The 10,258-nt window shown below is 37.1% G+C and overlaps 1 protein-coding gene, 1 non-coding gene and 1 pseudogene across 2 annotated transcripts; 1 reads left to right on the top strand and 2 right to left on the bottom strand.

Annotated features, from left to right (window-relative positions):
- Positions 1-1,210: 1,210 nt before the first annotated feature.
- On the bottom strand, positions 1,211-3,965 carry LOC138858479 (large subunit ribosomal RNA; annotated as a pseudogene).
- Positions 3,966-4,982: 1,017 nt separating this feature from the next.
- Positions 4,983-7,517, top strand: LOC138858310 (uncharacterized). Its single transcript, XM_070112799.1, has one exon. It carries the CDS (start codon positions 4,983-4,985, stop codon positions 7,515-7,517), a length of 2,535 nt encoding a protein of 844 aa, XP_069968900.1.
- Positions 7,518-9,548: 2,031 nt separating this feature from the next.
- On the bottom strand, positions 9,549-9,727 carry LOC138858318 (5.8S ribosomal RNA). The gene has a single exon (XR_011397459.1). It is a non-coding gene; the product is annotated as a 5.8S ribosomal RNA (ribosomal RNA).
- Positions 9,728-10,258: the final 531 nt, after the last annotated feature.

Genomic DNA, 10,258 nt, shown 5'->3' with positions numbered 1-10,258 from the left:
CACGTTTGAGATACCCGAGCCTCCGCCCTAGGAAAGAACGCTCCTAGCAGAACCCCAGCACAGTCTCTCCACGTCGATAATACAGTATCACCAACGCGGAGAGAGGTGATATCCTCCCTCTTACGACCCCTACAGATCTTGTAGACCTGAGTAGATAGGGACAGCGTCCGGTGTGTTTTACGTGAGTACCTGCCATCGACGGCCTTACCTCACGGTGCTCAAAAGCACGGCGTATCAATACAATGCGTTGATCAGCGCCCCGAAAATGCCAGGCATTTTTCAGTACCGATTGGTAGTGTGGAATGGACACACTACACACCTTGGTGAGGTTCGAGGCCTATCTAACACCTCTGCCGTACTTTGGGTCCGGCACCCGGTTGCAGTGCAACTCCACATTGAGTGAACAAAACACTCTTCCCGCATTTGGGCATCAACTACAACCACCACGATACTCCCCGAAGGGCCAGTCCGCATGAGCAGGTTGGAGCGAACTCCAAGGGCCCCTGCTCCCCGTGGTACCAGAATTAAGTCTCCGGTCAGACCTCGTAGCCGAAGCTACTACCAGTTGAGCTTCCATACTGATCTGTACTGGTGACCAGGGATTAAATCCCTACCCCTTATCTTTCACCCTTAATCTAACCCCTATTTTCAGCTAATTGTCTCCGCCGCCTGAACAATTCACGCGCAAACCTATCAAACGACCCTAACTGTTCGGTATTTGGACTAGTGAAGATCACACCGCTGACGTCTAATCGTCCATTAGTCTAACTAATCCCCATTCCTTCAAGGTGCCTAATGTCCGAGTACATCGGGCAGAGCGCAATAACATGCGCCCAATCTTCAACACGCGCCCCACACATACACTCTGGCGTGTCAGAAAGGTGCCTCTGATGCAGAAATGCGTTCAGAGGACCAGTCCAGTAAGCAGAAAACCCAGGCTCAGACAGAATCGGAAGTCTGGGTTTTCTTCTACAAACCTAACGTCCTGGATGTACCCATAGGTCACCCTACCGTTAGGGCTATTGTCCCAACGGTCTTGCCACCTTATCTTAACCCTGTCCTCTAGAAGTCAAGGACATATTCGTTGACGTTCTCCCTAACGGCACTCTGGACATACATCCAAGCATCCTCTACACTGCGTCCTTTCCTGAAACCATACTGCCTATCCGACCACATATCCCGCGTTAGATCCTGAAGTCGTTCCACCATAACTCTCTCCAGTACTTTTCCCAGCACTGGAAGTCGTAGATAGGGACAGAGGGAATCTCGTTAATCCATTCATGCGCGTCACTAATTAGATGACGAGGCATTTGGCTACCTTAAGAGAGTCATAGTTACTCCCCCCGTTTACCCGCGCTTACTTCAATTTCTTCACTTTGACATTCACAGAGCACTGGGCAGAAATCACATTGTGTCAACACCCGTTAGGGCCATCACAATGCTTTGTTTTAATTAGACAGTCGGATTCCCCAAGTCCGTGCCAGTTCTGAATTGATTGTTAATTGATAATCGTTATAATTTAAAAAGTATATATAGAATAATAAATCCTTTAGAAATTTTAGCAAGAAAGTTCCACAATTGGCTACGTAACTACTATCCGGGGAACAATAATCGAAATTCTCTATTTACCCAGAACGAGTACATAAACCATGGTATTGCTTTCCAATCAAGCCCGACTATCTCAATCTTCAGAGCCAATCCTTATCCCGAAGTTACGGATCTAATTTGCCGACTTCCCTTACCTACATTATTCTATCGACTAGAGACTCTTCACCTTGGAGACCAGCTGCGGATATTGGTACGGCCTGTTGAGAAGTTTGCGTAACCCCACCATAAATTTTCAAGGTCCGAGGAGAAAATATCGACACAACAGTAAATGTCATGCTCTTCTAGTCCATCTACCATATCTCTCTTCGAAAGACTTCCATGGTAGTACGACTATAAAACAGAAAAGAAAACTCTTCCGATACCTCTCGACGGCTTCTTTATGGTCGTTCCTGTTGCCAGGATGAGCACAAGGCCCATTTTTAATAACAAACGGATACTCAACAGGTTACGGAATTGGAACCGTATTCCCTTTCGTTCAAAATTATTCAAGTGTTTAATTACTATGGAATAAAAATTCATTCTTTTCATTTCATTAAAACTTGAAAATTTTCGGCTTTCGCCTTGAACTTAGGACCGACTAACTCGTGATCAACCACTGTTCACACGAAACCCACTTCAGTCCTCCAAGGTCTCATTCGATTATTTGCTACTACCACCAAGATCTGTACCAATAGCGGCTCCTTGCAGGCTTACGCCAAACACTTCTAAGCACACCATTGTACCCTCCTACTCACTAAAGTTTCAAAATTTATAATCCAACCGAAATTGTATTATAAATCATGTACTTTAGCGGTAATGTATAGGTATACAACTTAAGCGCCATCCATTTTAAGGGCTAGTTGCTTCGGCAGGTGAGTTGTTACTCACTCCTTAGCGGATTACGACTTCCATGTCCACCGTCGTGCTGTTTTAAGCAACCAACGCCTTTCATGGTATCTGCATGAGTTGTTAATTTAGGCACCGTAACATTACGTTTGGTTCATCCCACAGCGCCAGTTCTGCTTAACAAAAGTGGCCCACTGGGCACATTATATCATAACCTCAACCTTCATATCAAGAAAGGTGAGGTTCTTACCCATTTAAAGTTTGAGAATAGGTTAAGGTCGTTTCGACCCTAAGGCCTCTAATCATTCGCTTTACCAGATAAGATTATTTTACATAATTTTTAAATGCACCAGCTATCCTGAGGGAAACTTCGGAGGGAACCAGCTACTAGATGGTTCGATTGGTCTTTCGCCCCTATACTCAATTCTGACAATCGATTTGCACGTCAGAACTGTTTCGGTCTTCCATCAGGGTTTCCCCTGACTTCAACCTGATCAAGTATAGTTCACCATCTTTCGGGTCACAGCATATATGCTCAAGGTACGCTCCAGTTAGAGGTATAAATAATAATAAATTATCATTATACATAACTATATGGAACGCCCCGGGATTGAATTAATAATGTAATACATTAAAAATTAATCCCATTATTAATACAGTTAAGTTAATTTCGCCATTAGGTTTAATATAACCCAATGACTTGCACATATGTTAGACTCCTTGGTCCGTGTTTCAAGACGGGTCCCGAAGGTATCCTGAATCTTTCGCATTGTTAATCATATAAATGCATACAATTAATATTAAAATCAATGATAATAATATTATTGTAAAATTCAAAAGAATTTTAGCATTATATATAATAAAATCTATCAACACTTTATCAAATCATCAGTAATTATTCTATGTTAATAAGCTAAAAGCAAATTAATTTGAATAAACTTAAAAACCAATGATCTTTTGATAAATATTTTATTATGTTAATAGATTACAATGTCCTTATATGAAAAAAATGCACACTATTACTATAATATTTAAAATTAAATACTACAGTTATAATGATGAATTTTTCATAATGGATATTCAGGTTCATCGGGCTTAACCTCTAAGCAGTTTCACGTACTATTTAACTCTCTATTCAGAGTTCTTTTCAACTTTCCCTCACGGTACTTGTTTACTATCGGTCTCATGGTTATATTTAGTTTTAGATGGAGTTTACCACCCACTTAGTGCTGCACTATCAAGCAACACGACTCTTTGGAAATATCTTTCTAGTAATCATTAACGTTATACGGGCCTGGCACCCTCTATGGGTAAATGGCCTCATTTAAGAAGGACTTAAATCGTTAATTTCTCATACTAGATATTAAGATATTCCATACACTGCATCTCACATTTGCCATATAGACAAAGTGACTTAGTGCTGAACTATTTTCTTTTCGCTCGCCGCTACTAAGAAAATCCTTGTTAGTTTCTTTTCCTCCCCTCATTAATATGCTTAAATTCAGGGGGTAGTCCCATATGAAGTGAGGTTGTATAAAATATATTTTAGATTGATTTGTTTATTTTTATTTAATTTTTTTGCTATTTGCTATTTTAAAGAAATATATTTTTATATCTTGATTACTCAAATATTATTCAATCTTTTCATCCCTTTTTAAAATTCATAATATAATAATTAATAAAATTAACAACATTATTCCTCCACATCTTAATATATAAAAATCCAGTGTCACTGTGTATGTTCCGAAATAACTTAAAAACGAGTCAACTGATATTCATGAAAATTGGCATGTATATGTAATTTGGTCCAACTTGAATGATAGGATAGTTATTATTTCAATTAATTGTCTCAACAATTAATAATTAACAATAAACTGATCATCAATGTTGATTGTTGTCATTAGTCGTAGGTTCCATAAGTCTGGAACAGATGGCGCCTCAAGTGAGTTTCTTTACAGAGAACTGTAAAATTTTGTCCTGTGCACCTGATAGATGGCACCACACATTAATGTGGTTACTTTCTTATAGACTCCCACTATACATGTGTTATAACTTGACGTCGCTTCTTTTGAATAATTTTTCATTTTGTCTTCGTTGCTTACATTACTTTGACAGTTACATAAATACAGCCAAATATACAAAATCCGAAAACAACGAAATTCATTCACATTAAAAATTAAATTAATATTTTTAGTAAAATGCGGCCAAGAAAATCTAACCTTAATGCCCGTAGCAAGAAGACTTGATATGCACGTGTTCAAAGAGCTAATGAATCAGTCGAACAGAGTGAAGAAAGAAATGCAACTCAAAGAATTCGCACAGCTGAAATTCGTGTTCGAGAGTCACGAGAACAGCGTGATAATCGTCGACAAGAAAATGCATTGAGAACCAGGCTGGCACGTGAACAACACGTAGATTCATTTAGACTGCGAAACCAAGAAAATCAGCGGACCAGCCGGGCAGTAACACGTGGATCAATTGTTCGTCTTGCTTTTAATTATGAACCAGACATCAATTACTCGGCTCATTCCAAAGTTACTATTGGTGCCATGGACAAAATATGCGAGTATTGTCAGGCGTTGAAATTTCGCAATGAAACACCCGGCATGTGTTGTGCATCAGGAAAAGTTGTTTTGTCACCACTTTCTACTCCACCTGAACCTTTGAAATCTCTTCTTTCTGGCATTTCAAATGAGTCGAAATTATTTTTGCGTAAGACGCGAAAATTTAATTCTTGCTTTCAAATGACGTCGTTTGGAGCATCCAAAGTTTGTGATCTGTCATCTAATGGTCGTAATTTTGAGACAACATTTAAAATTCAAGGCCAAGTATACCATCAAATTGGATCATTGATGCCAATGCCAAATGAAGATCCAAAATTTCTGCAAATCTATTTTATGGGCAATTGTGAAGAACGTGTAACAACTCGATGCCAGTATAATTTCATTGAACAAGCAGAAGAGCGAGCAATTGTATTTTCATTAGAATTATTTTTGGAGAACAGTAATCAATTGGTTCAATTGTTTAAAAGAGTGTCACCACAATTAAAAAGTGACAATTATCAAATTGTCATCAAAGCGGACAAAGTACCTTTGGGAGAACACGCCGGCAGATTCAATGCTCCAACCGTTGATGAAGTTGCTATTATTATGGTTGGTGATCCAGTTGACAACAGATCTATAAAAATTACTCGCCGAGATAATTCAGTGAGTAGAATTTCAGATTTGCACCGTTCGTACGATGCACTCCAGTACCCACTGATATTCTGGCAAGGACAAGATGGATATCATATCAACATTAAACAGTGTAATCCAGTCAATGGTAATGAATTACATAAAACTGTTAGTTCAATGAACTACTATGCATATCGATTAATGATTAGACACAATCAGGACAACTATATCCTTCGATATCGTCAATTGTATCATCAATACGTTGTAGATATGTTTGCTAAGATTGAAAGCGAACGTTTGCGATTCATTCGGTTCAACCAAGCTAAACTACGATCAGAGGATTACATTCACTTACGAGATGCTATTGTTGGAAACGTTGATGGAAATTTAAACACCAATGAAATCGGCAGTGCTGTTATTTTACCTTCAAGCTACATAGGTAGTCCAAGAAACATGCAAGAATACATACAGAATGCAATGACTTATGTGCGTCATTACGGTCGTCCAGATTTGTTTATAACATTTACGTGCAATCCAAATTGGGAGGAAATCCAATCTTTACTATTACCAAGTCAACAATCAATACATCGTCACGATATTACTTCACGAGTGTTTAAACAAAAGTTGAAATCTTTAATTGATTTTATTGTAAAATATTCAGTTTTTGGCAAAACATGTTGTTGGTTATATTCAATTGAGTGGCAGAAACGAGGCTTACCTCATGCTCAAATTTTAATTTGGCTTGAAGATAGAATTCGTCCAGAGGAAATTGATCAAATTATTCCAGCGGAAATTCCAGATTCTTCAATTGATCAAGAATTATTTAATATTGTTAGAAGTCAGATGATTCATGGACCGTGTGGAACTTTTAACATGACATCACCATGCATGGAAAATGGAAGATGTAAAAAAAATTTTCCTAAGAAATTAACAAACGATACCATTACTGATATTGATGGTTATCCATTCTATCGCCGCAGAAACGCTGATAGTGGCGGCCATACATTTCAAATGAGAACATCAAATTCTGTACAATTAGAAATTGACAATCAATGGGTGGTACCATACTCACCACTACTCTCCAAAACGTATAAAGCTCATATTAATGTTGAGCTTTGCAGTTCTGTCAAATCCATCAAGTATATTTGTAAGTACGTTAATAAGGGCAGCGATTTAGCCGTATTTGGAGTACAAAATATAAACGAAAATGATGAAATAGCACGCTACCAAATGGGTAGATATATTAGCAGCAATGAAGCTATCTTGCGTATTCTTAGCTTTCCCATACACCACAGAGAACCTGCTATCCAACATCTTGCAGTGCATCTTGAAAATGGGCAACGTGTGTATTGCACTGAAGAGAATATTCTCCAAAGAGCATTTGAACCGCCAAAACCGACATTAACTGAATTTTTCACTCTTTGCCAAAAAAATAATGTGAATGGTCAATTCGCAAAAAAATTATTATATACTGATATTCCATGCTATTTTACATGGAACACGTCAGCTAAAAAATGGGAACCGCGTAAAAAGGGAGAACCACATCCTTCAATTCCAGGCATATTTAAAGCGAAGACACTGGGACGACTTTATACTGTACATCCAAAACAACGTGAATGCTTTTATCTACGTTTATTGTTGGTGAATGTTCCTGGACCAATCTCTTTTCAATTTTTACGAACAGTTAATGGCCAAGTGTTCAGTACGTATCAAGATGCATGTCACGCGTTGCAACTTTTAGAAGATGACAACCATTGGGATCTGACACTTTCTGATGCTGCTTTAGCGTCCTCGCCGAGTATTATTCGTCAACTCTTTGCCATTATTTTGACGACATGTTTTCCAACACACTCATCTACATTGTGGGAAAAATATAAAAACTCCATGACAGAAGATATACTCTACCGATAAAAACAAATAAACCACTGTCAAAACTTAGACTTCACACAAATTCATCACTTAGTCATTATGGTATTCCATCTCCTAATTGCCCAGCTACAGACTTGGTGAATAGTGATTTGCAGCGAGAAGAACAATTTAATACTCTCGATTTAAATGTATTTGTTACTAACAATGAACCATTATTAACTGACGAGCAGAAGAACATATACCATCGAATTATGTTGGTTGTTGATTGTTTGGCATCAAACAGGCGGTTTTTTTATATAGATGCACCAGGTGGAACCGGTAAAACACATTTGATATCGTTTATTCTTGCGAAACTTCGGTCACTGCAAAAAATTGCTTTAGCAGTTGCATCGTCAGGCATAGCTGCTACTTTGTTGGATGGTGGGCGGACAGCACATTCTGCGTTCAAGCTACCATTAGCTATTCATAACAATCCAAATGCAATGTGTAACATCAAACAAAGAAGCGGAATGGCAACAGTATTACGGAAGGCTTCAATCATAATTTGGGATGAGTGTACTATGGCTCATAAGCATTCGCTCGAATCATTAAATAGGACTATGCAGGATTTAAACAATAATGACAGACTTTTCGGTGGTACTATTTTACTACTATCTGGTGATTTCCGGCAAACGTTGCCAGTTATTCCTCGCTCCACTTTTGCAGATGAAATTAATGGATGTCTAAAACAATCAATTTTATGGAGAAATGTTGAAACACTCAGACTGACAAAAAACAGGCGAGTACTACTCCAAAATGATCCAACAGCACGAAAATTTTCTCAGCAATTACTGGATCTTGGAAACGGTGAAATAGAATTTCAACAAGATACTCAACATGTTAGATTACCAGATAATTTCTGTACTGTTGTTCAAACTAAAAATGAACTGATTGAGAGCGTCTTCCCAGACATACTAAATAACTATTCAAATCATAACTGGCTTAGTAATCGTGCAATTTTGGCAGCAAAAAATTTTGATGTAGATCTGATTAACTACCAGATACAACAATTATTACCAGGTGATTTAATGTCATTCAAGTCTATTGATGCTACTGTAGAAGAAAACGAGGCAGTGAATTTCCCAATTGAATTTTTAAATTCTTTAGAAATAGCAGGAATGCCACCACACAATATTCGATTGAAAATTGGATCACCGATTATTTTACTCCGTAATTTAAACCCTCCTAAACTATGTAACGGTACACGGTTGGTGATCAAAAGAATCACTGGAAACGTTCTTGAAGCAACTATTTTGACCGGAAAATTTAAAGGAGAAATCGTTTTGTTACCACGTATTCCGATGATACCATCCGATTCTCCCATACCATTTAAAAGACTACAGTTTCCCATTCTTTTAGCTTTCGCGATGACTATAAATAAATCTCAAGGTCAAACAATGTCTATTTGCGGTTTAGACTTGAAAAATCCATGTTTCTCTCATGGGCAATTATACGTGGCCTGTTCACGAGTAGGAAGACCATCAAGCTTATTTGTATTAACCAAAGACCGATTGACCAAAAATATTGTACACCGATTGGCGCTTCATTAAACATTGGAACTGTGATTTATTACAATTATTAATTATTAATTTAGAGTATTAATTGTTAAACAAAAATTTTTAAAGTATTTGTTGAATAAATGTTATATTAATTTGTGTTAAATTTTCTGTTTCAAACCACAGCAACGCGTGGCCGGGTCAGCTAGTATCATATATTTTTTTTTATTATAAATTTTTCTCAATACAATAGAGTGAATTAATTCTAGAATAAAAATTTATTTTATGCTAGACATTCCTCTTATGTATTATTTAATATAATTTAAATAATGTTGAAAATTTTTTCTTTTATGGGAATACTAAGATTCTCATTTATCATAAATTTTCGTTCAAATATGAGGTATTCAAGAATATATTTTCTATATTTCTTTTTATGCTATTAATATTATGGATTGAAAAATACAATCCAATAATATGCCATATGCTTAAATTCTATTAATTGACTAAAAGAATAAGCAACTAATTTAGCATAGTCTTACAACCCTCAACCATATGTAGTCCAAGCAGCACTTTAAAATTAATTAAAGTACATAACAGCATGGACCGCAATATGCGTTCAAAATGTCGATGTTCATGTGTCCTGCAGTTCACACGATGACGCACAGTTTGCTGCGTTCTTCATCGACCCATGAGCCGAGTGATCCACCGCTTAGAGTGATAATTTTTTTGTATTTTTTTAATTCAAAGTCAAAGAATTTTAATTTATTGAAAGTATTAATAATTAATCAATAATAAATTTTTAATACAAAAGTTGCTGCCCTTATTAACGTACTTACAAATATACTTGATGGATTTGACAGAACTGCAAAGCTCAACATTAATATGAGCTTTATACGTTTTGGAGAGTAGTGGTGAGTATGGTACCACCCATTGATTGTCAATTTCTAATTGTACAGAATTTGATGTTCTCATTTGAAATGTATGGCCGCCACTATCAGCGTTTCTGCAGCGATAGAATGGATAACCATCAATATCAGTAATGGTATCGTTTGTTAATTTCTTAGGAAAATTTTTTTTACATCTTCTATTTTCCATGCATGGTGATGTCATGTTAAAAGCTCCACACGGTCCATGAATCATCTTGATCAATTGAAGAATCTGGAATTTCCGCTGAAATAATTTGATCAATTTCCTCTGGACGAATTCTATCTTCAAGCCAAATTAAAATGTGAGCATGAGGTAAGCCTC

This window comes from Bactrocera oleae, unplaced genomic scaffold, assembly GCF_042242935.1.
Source record: "Bactrocera oleae isolate idBacOlea1 unplaced genomic scaffold, idBacOlea1 ctg00000009.1, whole genome shotgun sequence".
NCBI classification, from domain to species: Eukaryota; Metazoa; Arthropoda; class Insecta; order Diptera; family Tephritidae; genus Bactrocera; species Bactrocera oleae.
Note: the sequence above shows the minus strand (reverse complement) of the source record. Positions and strands in the feature narration are given on the sequence as shown.